This window comes from Drechmeria coniospora, chromosome 03 (genome assembly GCF_001625195.1).
Source record: "Drechmeria coniospora strain ARSEF 6962 chromosome 03, whole genome shotgun sequence".
NCBI classification, from domain to species: Eukaryota; Fungi; Ascomycota; class Sordariomycetes; order Hypocreales; family Ophiocordycipitaceae; genus Drechmeria; species Drechmeria coniospora.
The window spans coordinates 4,803,682-4,826,068 of NC_054391.1; the positions used below are offsets into that span (position 1 = coordinate 4,803,682).

Here is a 22,387-nt window from a genome sequence, read left to right on the forward strand (position 1 = left end):
GTCAAAACCCTTCAATCCGCGTGCCCAGCCTTTTTTCGTTTGCAATCTGCACCAGGTGCATGCCGACGACCAAGTCCATGAGGCCCAGGCCGACGCTCTTGTACACGACGGTGCCGTCTCTCAGCCAGCGGGCGAGGGAGTCTTCCTTCTTCTTGTCCGTATCGGACGAGCTGTTGGAGCTCGTGCGGAACGGCAGCGGAATGCTGGGCTTGCGAGAATGGCCCGACGACAGCGACCCGGACGGGCTTTCCGGTCGTTGCGGCCCGTCGCCGTAGACGCTGGACATGGAGAGCTTGTCGCTGAAGTCGAGGGAGACGGCATCGGGCGAGATGGGCGTCTGCGAGCCGGGCGTGTTCGTCTCCGACTCCTCGACGGATAGCCGGTGGAGCATGACGAGCTCACCGAGCCTGCAACCTCGTCAGCGCCGTCACGTCATGGGTGGGTGGATGGGTGGTTGGTCACTCACTCTACGAGCGAGTTGGGCCCAATCTTGGCCGAGATGATCTCGCCCGCCTCCTTCAGGACGCCGTCGAGCGTGTCGACGATGATGACGCCGGCTTCCTCCGCATGCTTGTGAAAATGCCTGTGGGTCCTGTCGTGGTGCTTGGTGGCTTGGGCGAGAAGCCCCTCGGGTAGCTCTCGCATTTCAGGCGTGTAGCTCCCGACGGCGATAATGAGCCTCCCCTTCTTCCGGCCCTCGTGCGAGGTGAGGATGGAGGCGTCGAAAAGGTCCTTCCGGGACGGCGTGCAGCAGTAGATGACGTCGGAGCCGCGGAGCTGCTCCTTCAGCAGCCGGTTGTACTCGTGAAAGGTGGGTGCCATGATGGCGAACTTGGTGTGGGACCAGCCCTCGCGCTCCTTGACGGCCTGGGGGATGACGGCGAACTTCCTCAGGAGGCCATCGGCGCTGGCGGAGAAGCGGTGGTTGATGACGTTGACGTGCTTGATGGTGCTGCCACGCATCATGAGGGCGAGGCGGACGTGCCAGTAGGCTTGCATGCCGCTGCCGAAGACCGTGATCGTCTTGACGTGGCTTCGCCGGTTCAGGAGGCAGGCGGAGGCGAGGGCGGTCCTGAAGGCGGTCAGGGTGCTCGCGTGTATGAGGCCGAGCGGCTTTCCGTCGGGCGAGAAGAGGTTGACAACGCCCGTCGGGCTGATGGCTTTGACGGATGGGTTTTCCGTCGCTTCGGACGAGGTGAGGGTGACGACTGCTCGACGTCAGCGCGGGCTCGCACGGAGGCGCAACCAGGACGGCGGCGGCCACGGGCGAAGCAAGGGTGGAGGGGGCGGAAAGCAGCCACCGGTACCTACCTTTGCATCCCATGCCCTCGGGGCCGCACGATGGCATGTAGAGCGTCGTGGCTTCGGAGCCTGGGTGGAGGGTGGATATCCTGTGCGGTTGCTGGTAGACGCCCAAGTCATCGGCCTGGGTGTTGGTCGAGAACTCGTGGAGGGCCGAGGCGAGGACGTGGCGAAACTCGTCCAGCTCGTTGAGGTCGAGGCCCTCGAGGAGAGCGCTGACCTCGGCGTCGGTGAGCACGGTAAAGGTCATGATGACGGCGCCGCGTCGCGGGCGGACGAGGGAACTGGCAGCCCAGAGGTGCAACCTATCAGAGGCAGCTTCGATCAGGTCGTCGCCGGTCCGTCGCACTTGACAGTTCCAGCAGCAGGCAATGGTTGATGCAGCACAGATACAGGTGCAGCACCTGCTAGTAACGGGTGCCAAGGTGCCAATGCCGGCCAATCTATCCAAGCGAGGGTGGAGGAGGATGCCTTGCGGCCTGTCACGTCAGCCTTTCGGACAAGCCCTCAGAGAAGGATACGGAGTCGAAATTGGAGGATGGTCGGCAGCCAAGGGAGGGTATCCACGCGAGTTCGAGCTCCGGATTTTGCTCCGGCACGCTGTCGAGGTGTTGGGCAAGAATCAGTATTTGTGCTGAATGTACGAATGACGAAGGTCGAAGTGGCCGTTTGATTGTGTGATGTAATCGCTATTACTTGGACACCCCTCGCTTGATCGGTAGGCCAAAAGGCGGGGCCACGCTACAGAGTACTGTACTTACATGTACTGTAAGGGACTGTAAGCAAGTAATACTCCGTACTTAAGTACTGTACAACTAATGTTATGTACGGAGTACATCTACAGAACTTGTACAAGTACTGTACTGGTAGGTGTACAGTACTTCGTACGGAGTTCAATGTTATTACAGTACTTGTAAGTGCTGTGTGCTCCGTACTGCGGGCACATGTTTGCCATGCCTTCGCAGCCGCAAAAGGCTCCACCCCAGCCATTCGATTGGCAGCAGTTACTTGTACAGAACTTATGTACGCGTGCGTGTATACTTACTTACTGCACGGAGTACAAGTACAAGTACATGTACGACTTGCTGTACAGTATACTTACCTCTACAAGTACTCCGTACTTACGGAGTACAGTATACTTACTTACGGGGTACGGAGAATTAGCACGCGTACCCGTCGCCGCTGGTTCTCATGTATCGCTCCTTGTGGAACGTCACTGTATCATAGCGCAGTACAGTAAGTATTACTGCAGTCTGTAAGTGCACTCTACAGTGCAGTTAGCACACGGTACACGCGGTACATTGCATGCCCCGGCGACTAGCAAGTCACCCGAAAACCCCGACAACGCCGGTCCGGAGCGACGGCGCTGGCTCGGAAACGGCGCCGGTCGTGACAGTCCAACAGTCACGGTCAGATTCGCACGACCGAGGACAGCTAGACTACATCATTGGCTAGCTGAGGCACAAATGACGAATCGATGGCAATACTACGTCGAGCTTCTGGACGAATCGAGAGTCGAACCGGATAGAAGCAGGAACTAGTTGAGCAACTCCTGGACGAGGTCTCTCCGCCGATATCACGATCGCCATGAAACCTGAACAAGCCAGTGTCCAGTGATCAAATGGGCACGGATTGAACTGCTAGTCTTGAATCAAGTATGTATATTTAGCATTATGCATATATACGCCGTGAAGGAAAGGAGTACAGTCGGTGTTGGGATTGTGCTTCGGCTGCAAAGTTAGGCGCGCTGTGCACGCTGCTTCGGCAATCGATACACCTGACACCCTCCGGTTCCGCACCATCGCCTCTCCGATATTCATTTGTGGCTTCTTTATTCCGCATTGCCTCTGAAGCCAACCGAGCTCCGTATTCTCTATCCAAGCGTCCGACTACGAATTCGAGAATCACCTCACCTGCGGAGGAAGCAAGCCATCGCCACACTCGCAACTTTTCTTTCTGAACCTGAACCTCTTCTATGCACTCCCTTAAAGTTACGACCTTCGTCTTCACGTATCCGTTCCTTTTAACTTCTCCGTAGATAAGCAAGGCCGCTGCACCGTCCAAGAAATCGCCTTCTCGCCGCGTCCCCTTCCGCATTGCACTGTACAAAATTCGAATCGAGTCACAACTGGTGCCATAATGGAAGACATTCCTCCTCATATGGGCCACATAAACCTGAATCCAATACTTGATTTCAACACCTCATGGAATGATACGGAAGCGCAAGCGGAAGTCTTTGGTGAGGGTGGCAACAATGTATCGATTCCGCATCTGGCCACGCCGCCAGCCCATGGCGACGTCGACGGGACCCATGTACGTGGAAGCAACGATGACAACGACATTAGCATGCACGGCACGGAGGAGGGTCCCATACCGGTTGATGAGCCGGCTGACGAGGACCGCATGCATATTGACAGTGACGTTGACGCCGGTGAGGATGAAGCCGGCCATGGCAATGAAGGTGGCGACGGCGGCGACCAAGGCGATGGCGGTGATTCTGATGGTTTCGATATCATGGCCAATTTGGACAACTGGCTGTCTGGCGTTCGTGCTGACGAATCATCGACAAATGGGCCTTGCATGTTAACTCTCAGGGACCGCTGCTTTGCCGCAGTTGTGAGGCTTCGAGCCCGCAAAGCCGAGCTACGACAACAACTAAGCCTTGCTTGTGAGCAGAACGAACAGCATCGGATGGAAATTCGCAGCCTTGAGCGGAAAGTTGCTGAGCTGACGGAAATGGTGCAAAGACTCCAACTCCAGCACCTCGGCCGTCAGCATAACAAACGGGTACGCTTCGCCTGCACGTCGATGTGATGGAGTGACTAACTCCCAACCCGTACTTAGACATGGCCCGGCACTCTACGGGACTTCTTGACAATGGGCCCTAGCGACCCTTGCTTTTCGAGTTACAAAGCCATCTGGAGGCTGTGCTCGAGGGAGGAAAATATGTCACCGGATCTGCAAAAAACCTTGCGGGGCTTGGTCTTCCGAGAGCCGCGTGCCGACGACATGCAGGCCCAACTCGCCGGTAATCGTTCGAATGCCATGGCAGGCCCTTCGCAGGTAGTCTCGCCGCCTCCGCATGGTGAACGTTCTGATCCGCATCCTTCGGCATTCATGGCAGGCCCTTCGCGGGTAGTCTCGCCACCTCCGCATCCCTCGCTGCCGGCGAACGTTCTGATCCGCATCCTTCGGCATGTCCTGGTCGTTCCCGGCCGGCTCATCCATGCCTTGTCCCGACTCGACCCCTACGTGCCGCCCCAGGTGCCGGAGGATGCCAACGAGCGGATTCGTCTTCTGCATAGATTCCACATCGGAGACGAGTCCGTGAGCCTGACGTGGGCGACGAAGCCAAACGACTTGCTGGCACCGCTGCGTGTCAGCAAAGACTTTCTCTTCTGGGGAGTCCACCTCTTCTACGGCCTCAACACGTTCGCCTTTTCCTCCCTCGGCGAGTTTGGAAGATTTGCCCACGGCATCGGACCGAGGCTTCAGCGCGTTCGCCATGTACAGATATTCTGGACCGGCTCCCAACGCCTTACCTACCCGGGCAAGAAATATATTTCGAGGCGGACCCAGCCGCTAATGTGGCTGGGGAAGATGCTCAGGCTCCAGACCTTGTGCGTGTGGATTCAGGAGAGTTCCTCGTTCTACATGAGACGAAAGCACGAGCCGGACCATGTGGTAAAGCACTGGGCAGACGAGACCGCAACGAAAGCAAACTATAGAAGATGCCGATCGTTGCGCACCGTGCAAGGCATGGATTACGTTTATTGGCTCCGCGGCATGAGAACGGTCGAGTTCTTTGACCAGGACAACGGAGGATGTCCGGTGCGAGATACGACGTTCCTGAAGGATGTCCAGTACGCAACCTCGATGCCAAAGGACGAGGATGACAGCAGGCGCTCGCGGCTCCGCAACCTGGCTCCCTTGCTTCCAAACTACAACGCTCCACGGTACGTTTGGCAAGCACTTCGCGACTCCAGCTACCTCGACGACGTGGCCCCCCCGTGCCGCCCCGTCTCGTCATCGGCAGGCACTTGCCATGTCAGAGGTGGCCTCCCGGACGACGCTTCGGATGACGCTTCGGATGACGCTTCGAGCGACGCTTCGGCCGACACTCTGCGTGACTCTCGGCATCACCATGGCCGTCCTCGAGATGGCTCCCCCCGAAATCGTTCCGAGTATGATGGCCATTCGGATGGCTCCTCCAATGCCTCCTCTGACGATCCGCCCGAGACAGAGGGGGCCGCTCAATCCGTTCACGACTCGGTCATGGACGTCGGCGTTGACATTAGGTCTGGCAGGGCCTCTCCGGACACAGTGGACCCCGGCAACGTCATCGAGGTCATTGATATAACGGGAGACGACGACGACGACGATGATGATGATGATGATGATGATGATGATGATGATGATGATGATGATGATGATGATGATGGTAGTGATGGAGATGGTGACGATGCGGACGACGATGGCAATGTGGACGATGACGATGACGACGAACTGAAGACGGACGTGTCGGAGCACGACGCACGCACGGTGTCGGACGAGAGCTCGTTGTTTATACGCAGCGATCTTGGCAACAACGGCTCGGGCCTAGCAGCATACGGCCAAGGCGGAGCATACCCATCGCATCTGCCTTCCCGTGAAAGCTCGCTGTTCGTCCGCAGTGACGGGACAGCCTCGATGATGATTGACTTGACATCCCTCGAGGATTAGGTCACGTGTTCGCTCGAGGGGCGGGAGTCGCAAGGTTGCTTGGTTCTTGCCTCTGTGCCGCCGGCACGGGTTGAATGCCACTTGCCTATGCTGAACAAATCAACGTTGTGGCAGGCAGGGAATGGGAGCACATTAGTCACGTGGTTGGTCGGTGCCTAAAAAAAAGGGTCCCGCCAACTGATCACGAGGTTGGGATGGAGTCGGCGCCGACGGTAAGAAGACTGGGGCCAAGATGCAATGACACCTCAGGCACTAGACTGCCAGCGGATGGCTGGCGAACCCACAGCAATCAACAACGAGATACAGTACAACTTAACTCATGTCGGTGCTTTGCATCACACCAAGTGCCTCACACGTAGAGATGAAATACCAATGTACACTTCCATTTGCATGGAGATCAGCGCCAGCGTACTTGCGCTATAGGGTGGCACTGCCGGCACTGCCGAGCTCTGCCTGGCCACCGCCGGCAACTACAGGTGATACCTGCTCCTAGGCGTCGAACCGTTACCTGCAACCAAGCCCGGTTGGGGCTCATGGCCGCGTAGGCTGCATCACGTGGGCGTGTCAGTACTGCGCTCTTACGTATGCCTACATCTAGGTACACGTACATCATCCATGTCATCTGTAGGTACTCCGTACTAGGCAGACATAATGCTTCCATTGTAACCACCATGTACCTACCGTAGTACGTGCTGGGGTACTGCTTCGATGCTTATTCGTACCCAGTTCCAAGCAATGAGAAGCTGTGCCGTGTGCACTCGAGGCCGCGAATCATGTGTACGAGTAGAGATGTGCCGCAAGGTGGGAGCTCACAGCGAACATGTGGAATGGCCCCCTTCACTCAAGCGCATGAACAATGCAAAATTCACAATGGAACATGCACCTGTACCTGCGAAGGAAATGGAAATGAAATGGAAGAGTTCTACGTTTAATAATGGAAGCAGCATTCGTGCTGTGGAAGCATTAGGTTGAAAGTATTCACATGGTACAACAACTTGGTACTCTGTACACAATGCAACAACTATTAAGTACTAGGTACCTAAGTAATGCATTTACAGCACACACACAGCTTGTACACTGTACAGCAAGTAGGCCACTCGGTAATAGTACAGAGTACTTGTAGTACAGTATGTTCTTGAAAGTTCAAGTACAAGTATCCGGTCGGAGTAGGTGCACAGTACCTAGTAGTAAGTGCACAGTACCTAGTAGTAAGTGCATGTAAGTACATGCAAGTAAGCCAGTACTTACAAAGTGCAAGTACAAGTGCAAGCACCAGCGCGGCCAGCCCCACCAACAATAGCTTCCGGATGCTATGCCCCATGCTGTTTCGTTAGCACCACCACCAGTCTTGTGCCGCACTGCCACCCTAACCTCCCCCCTGGCCTGCCTGCTGTGGAGGACAGCTGGTACCTCGCACCTACTGTACTGAGCAGTCCGTGGTGCCTTGGTAAGTACTTACCAGCCAACGTACTAAGCAAGGTACCCAACGGCGGAGTCCAGCCTCCCTCTTGCTGCCCTGGCGGGAACGGGACCCTGGCGAGAAAAGGCTACGTGCACGCATCACTTCGACGACGGCCGACATTCCTCCACTCTTAATCCCATCGCCGCCGTCCTCGCTACCAAAAAAATCAACGACCGCTTTCCCGCATCGCCATCGCCGAGACCAACGCAGCGACCTGTCTTGGTTCCCCCCGCAACCTCGCATCCTCACACTCTCAAACCATCACACCCTCCCCCGCGACCCGCTCACGTCGGCCGCTCTCGCTCCCAGCGACGCTTTATTTACGCCGTCAACACCCCTGATTTCCGACCCGCCGTCGTAAACAAGCGGCCAAAATGTCGCTCAAGGAGGAGTTCCAGACGAGGAACTTTAGTACGTCCACCTCGCGACATGCATCTGCCCGCTCGCTTCTATGCTAACCTGGCACCAGGCATCTATGGACAATGGTAAGCCCGCCACCCCATCCGACTCCGTCTGCTCGCCTATCCTGCCTGGCCAAGCCCGAAATCGAATGATGCGCCGCATGGCACAAGTCGGCCCTGAATGAATCGATGCTTTTCGTCGCCTGGCCCCGAGCGTCCTTGGCTAACATCTCGTGGCAGGTTCGGCATTCTGTCCATGATCGTCTGCCTCGCGACCGGCATTTCCACCATCTTCTCCTTCAACGTTGGCCTCATCATCTTCTGCGCCATCGCCATGTACGTTGCAGTTCCGCCCCATGCATGCATGCGTGCATCGATTTCTTCATTTCTCCAGACGTCGTGGATGCCGTCGTGCTTCGGGCGAAATGCAGTGCTGACTTCCTCCAGTGCCTCCTCCTTCCTCATTCTCTTCATCGAAGTCCCGCTCCTCCTCCGAATCTGCCCCACCTCCGGCAAGTTTGACGAATTCGTTCGAAAGATTTCCACCAACTACCTTCGCGCCGCCGCCTATGGTGTCATGGGCGTCATACAACTCGTCAGCACCGTCATGGGTCGCAGTGCCCTCATCGCCGCCGGCGTCTTCCTCCTCATCACCGGCATCTGCTACCTGCTCGCGGGCATAAAGGGCCAGGCATTTGTTGGCAGCAAGACTCTCGGCGGCCATGGCGTCGCACAGATGATCGTATAATCGGCTCGGCCAAGCAACTACCCATCAAGTTTGAAAGGCGGAGCCCGAGAGGTTGCGTGGATGTGCACAAGGCTCGAGCGGCCATTTGGGTCCTCGAGCGTGCGCTGGGGGGGCCAAGAGCGCGCGGAAAGGCAGTCGATCTGCCCTTGAGTTCCGGCACAAGCCTGGCCGGCAGTGACAAGACGACAGACATATCCAACAGGTTCGGCGTCGGGAATGAAAAATGCAGACCGTGTTTTGTGTGCGCGGCCGCTTTCGGTGCGCGACCTTGTTTGACGATGTCATGGGTGGCTGGAAGTGTGTGCCGCGTCTCGCGACTATACCACCATTGTTTATTTCAGGCTTACGTAGCTCGTCGTCGACAATTGATTTTTCAAAGAATGATACGATAGACCACCGTCTTCTGATGCCCACAAGCAAGGCAAGACCGGAAAGAATGGCCACAGTGCATCGACGCAATGTACATGGTGGCTGGACGTCTCTGCCTCGGAAGAGACCACCACGTAGATGCCAGCATATCCGCACCCGCCCGGATGCAATGCCCCACATTCTGCTGTCAATAAGTACTTACTTCATTGCGGAAGATGTTGCTTGGTTGTGCACTCGCCAACTCGGACGATAGGTTTGCAGAGAAATCAAGGCTCTTGTCGGGTGCGACCAATTTGCAGACCTTGCAAGGGCGGCGGCCCGAGACGAGCTGTCATTCTGGTGACTCGTATTTCGACACAACGCGAAAAGTCATCCAGGCTGGCCACGAAGCGAGGACGGAAAGCCAGTTGCTTGCGTCTTGCTGAGCAGTTGTGCCCTGCTGTCAAGAATGCAATGCCTGATCAACGATACGATACTGGGGAAGTCATGCTTGCCACCCAGGAGATGGAGTTGGTCCTCCCGATTACTGGGGACAGAAGAGGGCAGGCTGAGAGGCGTTGTCGTCACATGCCGTCATTGGGCTCTGCTTCTTGATTGAACCTTTGTACGACATTCCTGTGTAGAAAGATGCTGAATGACGAGATAGTAACGGTGCCGCACGGGTTTCAGCTTATCTGAAAGTATGACAAGTAAAACAAGGCCATTTTATACTCCTCTTGTCAAGCCTGCTGGTGAGGCTGCAGGTGGGGAGCAGCAAATGATGCAATCTGGATTCGATTCAAGCCACTGCAGTGCTGGCCTGTTGCGACGGTAATCATCGTTCGTCCATGTGAAGCCGGAGGAGTGCTCGTGTTCGGCCCAACAGTCAGTGTTGCCAAGGCCCTAGCGGACATCTCACACAGTGCATCGGAATCGCGATGCGGGTGTTCCAGGTACGTACAAAATACTTGTAATACATGCACTGAGCACCTATTTGTACGGTAATACGAACTACTTACAAGTACATGCATGTACATGGCCCATCGTCCCAGTACTTGGCCAAATACCTGCAAGTACTTACGGAGTAAGCAAGTATTATGTATCCGTAGATTAGTAGGATAGTGCTTATGTAACTCAAGCGTATCCGGATTACTTGGAAAGGTACTCCGTACAGAAGGACGACCAAGTACATACAGGTACTAAGGTAAGGACGTTGGTTCGTCATGTACACTGTACGCTGTGCGAAAGTACTATGAATACCTGGTGCCCATGTACGGAGCCCAGGTGCCTCTAGTAAGTAATACCTACTAAGCAGTAGTAAAGAGGTCAGTGTACAGTGTACAAGGGCGGACACTTTCGGACTACTGAAGGTGAACTTGTAGGTGTACTTGGCCTATTGTGCATACATAGGTAGGTGTACATGTACACCTACACCTACAGTACTTGTAGAGTCAAAGTAGTTGTAGCTGTAGTACTCCGTAGGGAGGTGAACTTCGTACATGTACAAGTACGTCCATGCTGTAATTAATTACCGGAGTACGGAGTACAGTACTTGTGGATTCTTGTCATGGGTGGGTGGAGTGGTGGCTCGCAAGCAACTTTGAATAGATGTACTTTTTAAACTATCAGTGAGTGTAAGTAGTTGTACTTACTTATACCGTACACTATTACTGTGTCACTTCGTACTCCGTACTCATGCTCCAGTTAATGCTCCGTCCGTCCCGAAACGAAAAGCACCAAGTTTAATGATACCTGCCAAGTACTGTACTTACTGTACACACCCTGCCCTGTGTGCATGCACTCGGGGTAGTAAGTACATGTATTTGCCTGCCCTTGGGCATGCATGCGCTCTGGGCGGCGAAAAATGCACCCATGATTAGAGCGGTTTCCCTGCCGAGAGCTGAAGCATGATCGGTGGCACGGGACTCTAAACCGTACGATCAACCGCAATTCTCTCACCGAGACGAGATCCCGCGGATTGAATGGGAAAGAATGAGCGTTGCAATCGCCGGGAACGTGGCATGAAAATTTCGGAAGAGTACGGGGATCCAGTTCGACGATACCGTGACCGATCCGCATGCAGCGAATACTACAACCACTAATACAGTGCACAAGGGTCCGAACGCTCGTACTAGCGGTGGGGATCCTGCGGGGTTCTACGAGTACGCACTGTATCACCAGGTACAGCACCAGTAAGCGTCGTGTTATTGTCAGCTCTGGAACAATACATTAGTACCAACAAGTACTGTACCTGTTTGAACTTGTTGGTGTATTACCTTCCGCCAGGTACTTAGTGCAGTAGATAACCTACTTCTGCTTAGTACCATAAGTACTGCAGTAGAGAAGTACGGGCACGGAGCACGAGCACGAGTGGGCACTTGCAAGTACTGTACGTAGGTACTAGCAGGTACTTGCTTGCGATGTGTCACCTGCAACAGTGTCCAGGAACACAGTGTTACAAACTACGCTGCGGTTGCCCGGGGCTTGTTTGAAGTGATGAATTATGCTTCTGCCAATGCATGAGCTCGTCGCAGGCTCAACTGAGCCGTTGTCGTGGCCGAATATTCAGAGCGTAACTTTGCTCGGAGAATCAACGATCACGCAATGCCTCGGGGTTGGTGATGCTGGGTTCCTCCGTGACCTCGCGTTGCCCGATTTGGCTTGTCGCCAAGTATTAGCAGGTAAGTACTCCTACGTACAGTACTTGTGCAGCACTGTACATGCCTACTGGCCACGTACCAGTGGGTACCTCGTAGGCCTTCAAGTGCAGTACTAGGGGTACCTACTCCGTCCTTGTAGAGTTCACGACCCTCGTGAGCTTGGCCGCTGTGGCTTAAACCGTGGTGGCCGAAGTGCAGCAACTAGGCGGGTGGAGCAGCCTGTGACGATGAGGACCCAACAGCCAGTCTAGACAAGTAGGCGGTTACCAGGACTGCCGGAGGTACAAGAACCATCGCAACTGCCACGACCCCACGGCAGGTCTCGATCCGGCTTCAAGCAAACTCTGTCGTTCTTGAAGACTTGGTACAGCTTCCAGTTCAGCTGCATGTTGCAACAACAGCCGCCTTGTCAGGCACCTCACAACTGCACCAGCTTCCATCATCTGTTTGTAAGTCTTGCCCTCATCGAACTGTCGTCACCCCTCGTCTCGGCCGTCCCGGCGTGCCCAATGACGACCGAGGATGCAATCAGCTCGTCTCGTCGTACACCTGAGCCCTCATCGTCCCCCCCCCCCCCCCGTCTTATCTTGCTCGGCTTGGAACTTGCGGTATTTGGCAATCTATTACGACGCCGTATCGCCTGCACCACTGCTGCTGGCCTGTACATGGGCCGGGCTGGCGAGACCTGCTTTCGTTCCGCGTCACCCGCCCTGCTCCCTGCTCCCTAATGATCCATCCGCGGCACGTCTCCCTTCGCTAACCCGTCGTCTCACTAGTAAGAATATCGTACAATTTCCTATCGTTTTTTGTCCTTCGAATAGCTCGCTCAGCCGTCAAATACGTAGCTGCCGTTTGCCCGTGGATCGAACATCATGCCGGCCGCTACCATGCAACAAGCACCGGATGCGCCGCCCAGCCATTCTAGGGTGACGGACAAGGACAGTGCCGCCAGCCTGATGCCCAAGGTCCCCCCGCGTCCCGTCAATAAGCGCATCGACCGGTCCGTGTCGCCAAACCCCGATCGTTTCGCTCGATCGCCACTCCACGGCGAAATATCCCCCAAGGATCCGAAGGCGATCTTCCCCAGCATGCACCATGTCCTCCAGGAGCACGCCGACGAGCCGGTCGAGAAACCCGCCACCGTTGGCATGCCCTCTGTCGGCGAAGAGGGCATGGAATACAGCGCCGTGACGCACGAGCTGCATCATGAGGAACAGAACGTCCGATCGTTGCCGGTCGAACAGACGCGCACCATCGCCAATGATCTAAAGCTCCACGCCCCGAAGCCGTCCCTGCCGGCCGTTAGCGCGAAGCAGCAGGTGATGGCCGTCACTCGCACCGACTCCGAGAAGGCCGCCTCCTTCGGCATTGGTCGGCCGGCGAGCGATGTCGGCGAGCGTTCCGCCTCTCGCAACAGCGTTCGGAAGCGACCGAGCAGTATCTACTCGAACCACAGCGACCATACCGATGATGAGCATGGCATTCCCGAGATTGGCCAACGAGTCCCCATGAACCCGCACCTCGGAGATGTCCAGGCTCCATCTCCCGGTCCTGGTGCCGAAGGCAAGAAGAGGCACCACAATCGCAAGCACAGCGCGCGCTCGCTCCCCCCCGGAAGTTACGGACTACACGGTCACGGCGTTGCGTCGCAGGACAAGCTCGACAAGGCTTATTACCAGAAGCATCCGGAAAAGCTTGAGAGGGAACACCACACCCCGCTGCATGATCGCCAGAACGACTATGCCATGAGCCGGGAGGACCTGAACAAGCTCGTGAGGGATACGGCAAACCGCCAGGCCGCTCTGGGTACGTATTGGCCATCCGTCGGATCGAACCCCTGCTGATTAGTGCCCAGGTGCTGCCGAGATCCGTGGAACTCCCACCGACGATGTTGCTTTCCTAGCGTCCGAGGAGTATGCCGCTCGTATCTCTCCCGGCCTCGCTTCCGGGTTCACTGCTACCAAGACTGGCGGGCTCGCTGCGGATCCTCAGATGGATTCGGCACGCAGTGACGGAACCTCTCCCGACAGCAAACTCATCCACGTCGGTGACACCAAGCACCCAGAGTACTATTCGTACGGCGCCGAGGTGAATGCTCCTGCCGAAGAGGAGGAGGAAGAATGTCCCATTCTCGCATCCGACGAGGTCAGCAAGGAGCCGAAAAGAAAAGTCCAACACCCGGCCGTTCGACCGCTTCTCGAGCGCCGTCGAAGCTCGACGGATGACGAAACGTCGATTCGCCCCGCCAGCCGGCTGAATAACAGCATCCGCCTGACCGTCACTCAATCGGAGTATTGCCCAACTCCTCTGGAGGATGTGGAGGAGTATGAACCTCTTTTTCACGAGGAGTCGAAGGAGGAGATCAAGGAGGTGCAACCCAAGCAGGAGCCGGCAGATGATAATGAGGGACGTCATCAATTCCCCAGTAAAGACGTATGGGAAGATGCTCCCAGCAGCGTCCACGTTACCGCCACCGTATCGACGCCGGACGTGTCGGAGCAAACCAGGCGGAGGTCATCGGCCTACGAGGACCGTCCGATCACCCCCGCGCAAGCCTTTGCTCAATATCAGGAGCAGTTGGCCGAAAAGGAGGCCAATGGTCGTGTCAACAACTTTACGCCCATCCCGGAGGACAAGCCAACTTGGATTGGCCATCAATCCCACCTGAAAGGCGGCGAACGACCCGTACGACCTACCCCCAAGAGATTTCCCAGCCGTGATATATGGGAAGATGCCCCCGACAGCCACCACCACGAAGCCACGATTTCTGGCTCGCCGACGGAGGAAGACGGCAAACCGGAAGTTCCTGCACGACCGACCAAGAAGGCATCCCGGCCACCAGAGCCGCCAGTCATCCATGACCGTTCGGTGCCAAGCCATGGTAGCGGTGATGAGCTGACAAGAGCCCGGCCGCCCGTATCCGACAAGCCGAAGCCGCTGATTCCCGCGCGACCGTCGAAGAGTCCATCGAGAGATCCAAAGGACAGCGCCTTGTCGAAGCCTAAACCGCCCGTTCCTAGCCGGCCCGTTGGTGGTAAGATTGCCGCGCTTCAGGCAGGATTCATGAGTGATTTGAATAAGAGGCTTCAGCTGGGGCCTCAAGCCCCCAAGAAGGAAGATACCTTACCCGAGGCGGACGCTGTCGAAGAGAAGGAGAAAGCGCCGCTGTTGGATGCAAGAAAAGGGCGGGCGCGCGGCCCTCAGAGAAGAGCTCCAGCGAAGAGTCTAGCGTCCGCCGCAGACTCCCAAGGAGCAACGACGGCTGTGCCAACTTTGTCGATTTGCCTACCCCAGGTGCTGTGGACAATCGACCCTGGGCGTGGCGATGTCACTGTGGGTGCTCAACCCGAGGCAATTCCCGACATGGAATTGAATCTCGAACATGCCGGGGTGAAAGTATTGGGACACCCCGAGGAGTCGGATGAACCCGAACCTGAGAGAGTGAAAGAGCCTCGGGTTATAGACGAACAGCGAGATGTTAAAGGGATAAAGTCCGCGGAGGGAGAGAAGTCTCCATCTGCTGAACAGGAGCCGGAAGCGGAGGCTGAGCTGGCACAAGAGAAAGCGGCACTTGCATCAACCGTGGCAAGTGAAACTGTCTTAGCCGAGACGGTGACGAAGGAGAACGACGAGGCTGAGCCGGTGGAGGTTCACGATGACGTTAAGGCTTGATTCAGTTTGCAAAGGTTGATGGATAGTTTAATTTCAGTCTTCCCTTTTCCTTTTCCCATCCAATCTTACAGCCACAGCCACTTCAATCATGCCAGAGCCTATCTGTGACGACAGCCAACTAGGAAGCGGTTCAGTCCACCCGTGTAATGATCATCTTCCAGCGTGATATACGAAGAGTTTCGGATACCATGAAGGGCGGGGTGGCAGGCCTGCATCAGTCCTCTATCTCCTAGGCCAGGAGCCTTGCTCCTGCGCCGTGCCACGGCGTTCCCTTTCCAGCATTTCGTCAAACTCCCTTTGAGCTTGAGATTTGGCCCCGTGATTTTCGTCGGAAAGGTAGCTATCTTGAGAGCTACGGGCCTGTGGACTTGAATCGTCGTCATCCCCCCAACCGCCAGTTGCACGAGGTGTTTGCCAACTCTGTTGTCCTGGCGGACGGTCCTGTCGGGGTTTGTATTGAGATTGTTGCCGAATGCGGTCCCATGCCGAGCCTTGGTGGCTTTCCGGGCTGTGCCCGCCCTGTTGACTCATCGCTGGCGCCTGAGGTGATGCGTCATCGATGTCATGTGAAACAGCCTCCCATGAGTCTCTCCGCGGAGACGATTGCGGTTCCTGCTGTTGGCGGTATGAACCCCAGGCTGGCTGTGCTTGCGCAGTTATGCTGCCTGACTCGCTCCCGGATTCCCCGCCAAAGCGTTCGGACTGTGACTCCGGCTTCCAGCCGTCGCCGTATTGGTTTTCGGAATTGCCACTCTGGTTGTTGGGAATGTGCTGGTCGAAAATCTCCTGGGCCCGCGCCTTCCCGTCTCGTAGCATCGCTGTCAGCCGAGGATCCTGCTCCATGGCAGCACGGTATCGCATGAAGTTGGCGCCCTGAAAGACCGGTTCTCCGAGGAGCCAACAGGCCCCGTAGTAGGCAGCAAAGCGAGCAGAATGCCACATGATCTTCACACGCGGGCCACCCGTCACCGGGTTCCACCTGCCGTCCATTTTGGGCTTGAAGAAGGGGAAACGCCAGGTGTTGCGGCCACGATAGGTCATGTACACGGCGAGGCCGGTCATGGTCCACTTCCAGACGAGCATGGCGTGGATGCTTGATACAAAGTGCTCCGTCAGCGCTTGCGTCTCCGAGTCGCTGAAGCTGCGGTTGTTGGCGGCGGCAAGAGAAGAGACGGTCGACTCGGCAAGCGTGAGGGTTTGCGCCTTTCCGAAGCCACGGATGCGCGCATAGAATGGGGCCTCGTAGTCCCGGAATAGACGCTGGATCTGCTCGCGGACGACGGGTTCGAAACGCTGGCGGTTGTGCATGGCCATCTGCCGCTTCTCCTCAATCATGGCTCTGGCGTTGCGAGACCACTCTGCGCGACCCATGGCCCGGGGATCGTTGCCTCCATTGTTGGGATTCTCCATGACAAGGCGGTGGCCAGATGATGATGAAGTAGGTTACTTTCGTATTTGCTGCTCAAATCGTCAGGTATATCGTAATTATATCCAGTATTCAGATATTAGACGTACGCCTAAGGACGTATGTATGAGAAGTGGGATGGGCGAGCTAGAACGGTGACGTGGGAGAGCATTATCGATAGGGTACATCCATATTCATGTACTGGAATGTACACTTGCTGGTACCTACTCGACTTACGGAGTACGGATACAGTTACAACGCTTACAAGCAATGTTACTTGTACTGTCGGAGTACTTACTTACATGTACTTATGCCTGCGGCGCGGTGAAATATCTACATCACGTGACACTCAGACATACTTACGAGATGAGTACATGTACTCCGTAAGTACTCCGTACTGTACAGTAAGTATTGTACTTTGTACGGAGTACTTATGCGGTACTTGTACAGTACAAGCACGCGCGGAATCAACTGGCTGGTTGCTGGTGCAGTGGGACTGGACGTTGGCGCGCTCGAAATGTAACTAAACGCGTCTTCCATCCCTCAAAGCCGTACATACTGTACGTACGTCTACCTGCAACACCTCATTCTTGTCCGTCCGTGCTTGCTCGTCTGCCACCCTCCGCAGAGTCGGCCACGTTGTTTCCCAACGGATGTAGCTCAAAACATCCAATGCCCCGGCCATGATCAGCTCGAATCATGCCGCTGCAGAAGTCATACTCTGAGCGCGTCGGGTTGGCTAAAGTAAGCACATCCCCATCTCGTCGTCTTGATCTAGCTAATAGTGAGATGCAGAACCGACAACCCTGGCAGCGGTCGCATAGTCACCCTGTCAACCTGCAAGCGCTGAAACAAAAGCTCCCCCCCGTATCCGAGGATACGAAGAACAAGCTCAGCGCATTTCAATATCAGCATAAAGAGGATGATTCGGCAGGTGATGATGGCAAGGACGGCGGTGCTGGCGAACCGACGTTCGAGAGTGGCGACAAAGATATCCTGACTACGCCACTCACCAGGTTGAACTGGCGAGATCTCATGGAACCCAGCGGGCCTGTTGAGGAAGAGGCCGATATCTCGCCAAACGACAAGATTCTGTGGGACAACAAGCAGGACCCTGCCCATATCGGGACCCTGTCTCCAATGATGGCTCGCAAGCGAAAGCGTGCTAGGAGTTCGTCGCCGATTTCTTCCCCCTCGGCGGGCAAGCCAAACACGCCGGCGGTCAATGTCGAAAAACTGACCAGAGCACTCAAATCGCCTCATGCCGATCCGACTCTGGAGTTGTGGGATCGATACTCGCTAAGACCCGACAACGCAGCGTCACCGATGGGCAACATGAATCCGACCCTGGCACAGCTGATGGTCTCCTCTTCGCCGAAATCTTTTAGCAAGGATGCGTCCCTGTTAAAGGGCGAGGGAGCCCTGAGGCGTGCTGTGAGCTGCGGGCTGAACTGGCCAAAAAAGAGGAAGATTGAAAAGTCAAAACTGGGGAGCCAGAGCTCTGGTGAGCAGAGAGAATTGGAGGCTGCGTCGAAATCTTCCTTGGTCACCGCGTTGCTCGATACGGTAAACTGTACTTTGCACACGGGTCCGGAGGAACCCCAGCAGCGTACGGAATCCCCATCACCGAATCGGACGACTGCAGTCTCCCCACACCAGCCTGTCGCTTGCGGACTGGAACCAGCGACGTCCGACTACGGCGACGACGACTTTGACGAGGATACCTTCATAGAACTCGAGGCGACTATGCATGCCGGCCCGGTGAGCCCAACGACAGTGAAGCCGGCGAAGCTGAAATCAACCGAGTCGAGCGAGAGGAAGCCAAGAATGGTGGGAGAGTTTGATGATGTTGATGATTGCCTATTCGACAACGATGAACTACTCGTCGCATCGCAACCCGCACCTTTGAATGCGAGCCCAGCAAAGACTACCATGACGTCTCAACGAACAAAGACAATAGCTCCAGGGAGTCCGTCCGATGAGTTTGGCTTCGACTTCGATGGTGATATCGACTTCGACGCTGTTGAACTGGCCGCCACCCAATCAATGCAAAATCCGGATGCGCCCTCAGCAACAGTATGTGAAAACGCAGCGCGACATGCTTCAGCCTCCATTTACTAAGCCAAGGTAGACCGGTCAGAAAGCCAAGACGATTCAGCGTTACCTAGTCATGAGCCTATTAGAGGGCGAATACGTCGATCAGTACGGACAGCCACGCCCCGAGAAGGTCCGTCCTGCCAAATCCAACCCCCCCTCGATCTACCTGGGCTTACACGGCCCAGATTCTCATCATCCAAGCCGACAGTTCAAAGATAACTAGGACGGTGCATCTCCGAGGCTCCTGGTTTGGCACACCTGCTCATGCGGAGTCGTATGTGCATGTCATTGGCGATTTCTCCGCCAAGGGCCAGTGCATCGTCGACGATGCACAGAACCTCCTTATCCTCCACCCAGACCAGCTCATCTCATCCACCGTCGTGGCAGATTCTTTTGGCTGCATGCGTCGAGCAGTGCTACAGGACCGGGTAAAAGCCACCAGCCAGGCATCGCCGCCTCTCGTCTACGGCACCATCTTGCATGAAATATTCCAAGAAGCGTTGCTCGTCAATAAATGGGACATTCCTTATCTCACCGAAGTGATCGAGAAGATAACCAGTGCGCACGTTGAGGATCTATATACGATCAAAGTGGAAATGCCGATCGCGAGGGAGTACCTCCTGTCAAAGATGACGGAGCTTAGCTACTGGGCCAAGGCGTTTGTGTCATCGAAGCCCAAGGTAAATATAAAAACATGGCTGTGCCGAGTATTGCAGCTAATATGGTTTAGGCCGACGCAGTCGTCGAGGATCGTCACGGCAAAAGGGCTACCATGGCCATCACCAAATTGCTTGATGTCGAGGAGCATGTATGGTCCCCAATGTACGGACTCAAGGGCAATATAGACGCCACTGTGGAAGTCGCCATGATGGATGGCAAACAAACTCGTCATTTGACCGTACCGTTCGAGGTCAAGACTGGCAAGCATGCCAACAGCAATCACATCGCGCAGACGGCCTTGTACACCTTGCTCCTCTCTGACCGATACGACATCGACATTGCCTGCGGCATTCTCTACTACATGGAGACCTCCAAAACAATACGAGTCCCCGCAATCCGACATGAGCTGCGGCACATGATCATGCAGCGAAATCAGCTGGCATGCTATATTCGAGAGCGAAGCGTCCAACTCCCGCCGATGCTGAAGAGCAAACACATGTGTGGCAAGTGCTATGCCAAGACATCGTGTTTCATCTACCATCGACTGGCTGATGACGGAGATGGAGAGTCCAGCGGCATGAACGAGAAGTTTGACGAGCTCGTGGTGCATCTTACGCCCATTCACAAACAATTCTTCATCAAGTGGGAGAACCTGTTAACAAAGGAGGAAAAGGAAAGCCAGAAAAACAAGCGTGAGCTGTGGACGATGACGAGCAGCGAACGAGAGAAGAAGTCCCGATGCTTTGCTGATGTGATCATCGAGGAGTCATCGGCCTCGGTGGATATGGACAACCCGCGCATAAACCGGTTCCATTATTCCTTCATAAAACGATCTCAGCAGCCTGGTTTCTCCTTTTTGGAGTCGGAGCTCTCCGTAGGCGAGCCCATTGTTGTGTCAGATGAAGACGGGCATTATGCACTAGCGATCGGCTACGTAACCTCTGTTCGAAAGCAAAGGATTAGTGTCGCTGTCGACCGAAGGCTGCACAACGCTCGGATTCGACAGCCCGGTTTCGACGAGGCTGACAACCAAGTGTTTGCCAGCATCATGGAGGTGGCATCGGAAGGATCGCCAGCAGACCAAACCCGGGGCAAGATAAAGGCGCCGCCAATTCGGTACCGCCTAGATCAGGACGAGTTTAGCAACGGAATGGCAACGGTCAGGAACAATCTTGTCCAGATGATGGCCAATGACTTGCCAGCTGCTGCAAAGATACGGCGATTGATTGTCGATCTGACACCTCCTCGCTTTAAGTCGGTGCCGACGCAGTACACCCTCGCAGATCGAGACAGCCTCAATGTCGATCAGAAACGAGCGATTGAGAAAGTTATGAGTGCGGAAGATTACGCGTTAGTCCTTGGAATGCCAGGCACGGGCAAGACGACAACCATTGCTCACATCATCCGCGCTCTCGTGTCACAAGGCAAGAGCGTGTTGCTTACGTCCCATACGCATACAGCCGTCGACAACATCCTGCTGAAATTGAAGTCGGACAATATCCCAATTCTCCGTCTAGGAGCACCGGCCAAGGTCCACCCCGATGTCCAGGATTTTGCTCATTTAGCGGGCCACTCCAAGACGACGCCTGAGGAGATCAAGGAAGCCTGGCACGGGACGCCGGTTGTTGCAACAACTTGCCTCGGCATCAACCATGCCGTGTTCTTGGAACGATCATTCGACTACTGCATCGTCGACGAAGCGTCGCAGATTACCTTGCCCATCTGCGCGGGACCTATTCGGATGGCCAACTCGTTCGTTCTCGTTGGTGATCACAACCAGCTGCCGCCTGTAGTCAGAAACGAAGCGGCTCGAGAGGGTGGACTGGACGTGAGTCTGTTCAAGCTCTTGTCTGATGCTCACCCCGAGTCCGTCGTCCACCTAGCGCATCAGTACCGCATGTGCGAAGACATCATGACACTGAGCAACACCCTCATTTATAATGGGAAGCTGCGTTGCGGATACGAAGCCCTGCGGAAGAAAAAGTTGGACATTCCCCAAATAAAGGCCCTTAGTCATGTGCATTACGATGCGTCCTCACTCATGCGACCGGGAACACCAAGAACTTTCTGTACTGGGCCTGCCTCATCACAATGCTGGTTGTACGCCCTCCTCGATAGCGAGGCCCGGGTCCGCTTCGTCAATACGGACACAGTTCAGCCCATGGTTCGCGAAGAGGCCCACGGAAAACGCATCGTCAACTCGTCAGAGGTACGCATTGTGTCACAGCTGGTCGAGAGCCTTCTCACTGTTGGCGTCCCGGCCAGCGAGGTCGGCGTCATGACCCACTACCGGGCCCAGCTGTTCCTTCTCAAGGAAAAGCTCAAGGCATACGCCGGCGTGGAGATGCACACAACAGATCGGTTTCAAGGGCGAGACAAAGATGTCATCGTACTTAGTCTCGTCAGAAGCAACGAGGCCGGCAATATTGGCGATTTGCTCAAGGATTGGCGGAGAATAAATGTGGCGTTTACTCGTGCAAAGTCGAAACTCCTCGTTGTCGGAAGCCTGAATACGCTGAAACACAGCGGCAAGGAGAATATGCTCAGCCAGATCATCACACTGATGGAAGAGCGTGATTGGATTTACAACCTGCCCGCAAACGCTCTTGATAGTCACTGCTTTGAGGAGCTCGGAACACCCCCAACGACCGTGGGTGCCACGCAAATAAACAGATCGCCCAAGGAATCGCTCAAGGCAGCGACACCCAGCCAACAAGGAAAGGAGAACCGCCGGCCTTCGCCCAAAAGAGCGCGGGTCGGCGAAAGAGTGCTGCTCAAGGACAAGATCATCACGAGGGACATTCTCAACGCCATGACCAACGGCGCATTTTAGATGGTAGGAGTTGTGCTTCACGCAGGGAATTAGGGGTATCGAGCAGTAGCATTGACATATTCGTTTGGGTATCAGAT

The 22,387-nt window shown here is 55.5% G+C and overlaps 6 protein-coding genes across 6 annotated transcripts; 4 read left to right on the forward strand and 2 right to left on the reverse strand.

Moving 5' to 3' along the window:
• Position 1: 1 nt before the first annotated feature.
• Positions 2–1,552, reverse strand: DCS_07011 (NAD-binding domain protein; the record flags this gene model as incomplete). The annotated part of the gene is made up of 3 exons (XM_040804298.1): positions 2–407; positions 467–1,208; positions 1,312–1,552. The coding sequence occupies 3 exons, from the start codon at positions 1,550–1,552 to the stop codon at positions 2–4; spliced, it is 1,389 nt and encodes a 462-aa protein (XP_040654402.1).
• A 1,889-nt stretch (positions 1,553–3,441) lies between these two features.
• On the forward strand, positions 3,442–6,024 carry DCS_07012 (uncharacterized protein; the record flags this gene model as incomplete). Its single annotated transcript, XM_040804299.1, has 2 exons — positions 3,442–4,089; positions 4,147–6,024. 2 exons carry the CDS (start codon positions 3,442–3,444, stop codon positions 6,022–6,024), a joined length of 2,526 nt encoding a protein of 841 aa, XP_040654403.1.
• Positions 6,025–7,860: 1,836 nt separating this feature from the next.
• Positions 7,861–8,635, forward strand: DCS_07013 (uncharacterized protein; the record flags this gene model as incomplete). The annotated part of the gene is made up of 4 exons (XM_040804300.1): positions 7,861–7,897; positions 7,956–7,971; positions 8,128–8,223; positions 8,335–8,635. The coding sequence occupies 4 exons, from the start codon at positions 7,861–7,863 to the stop codon at positions 8,633–8,635; spliced, it is 450 nt and encodes a 149-aa protein (XP_040654404.1).
• Positions 8,636–12,515: 3,880 nt separating this feature from the next.
• On the forward strand, positions 12,516–15,315 carry DCS_07014 (uncharacterized protein; the record flags this gene model as incomplete). The annotated part of the gene is made up of 2 exons (XM_040804301.1): positions 12,516–13,415; positions 13,492–15,315. The coding sequence occupies 2 exons, from the start codon at positions 12,516–12,518 to the stop codon at positions 15,313–15,315; spliced, it is 2,724 nt and encodes a 907-aa protein (XP_040654405.1).
• Positions 15,316–15,537: 222 nt separating this feature from the next.
• Positions 15,538–16,725, reverse strand: DCS_07015 (uncharacterized protein; the record flags this gene model as incomplete). The annotated part of the gene is made up of 1 exon (XM_040804302.1): positions 15,538–16,725. One exon carries the CDS (start codon positions 16,723–16,725, stop codon positions 15,538–15,540), a length of 1,188 nt encoding a protein of 395 aa, XP_040654406.1.
• Positions 16,726–17,419: 694 nt separating this feature from the next.
• Positions 17,420–22,310, forward strand: DCS_07016 (DNA replication factor Dna2; the record flags this gene model as incomplete). The annotated part of the gene is made up of 5 exons (XM_040804303.1): positions 17,420–17,464; positions 17,516–18,796; positions 18,852–18,947; positions 19,003–19,497; positions 19,548–22,310. 5 exons carry the CDS (start codon positions 17,420–17,422, stop codon positions 22,308–22,310), a joined length of 4,680 nt encoding a protein of 1,559 aa, XP_040654407.1.
• Positions 22,311–22,387: the final 77 nt, after the last annotated feature.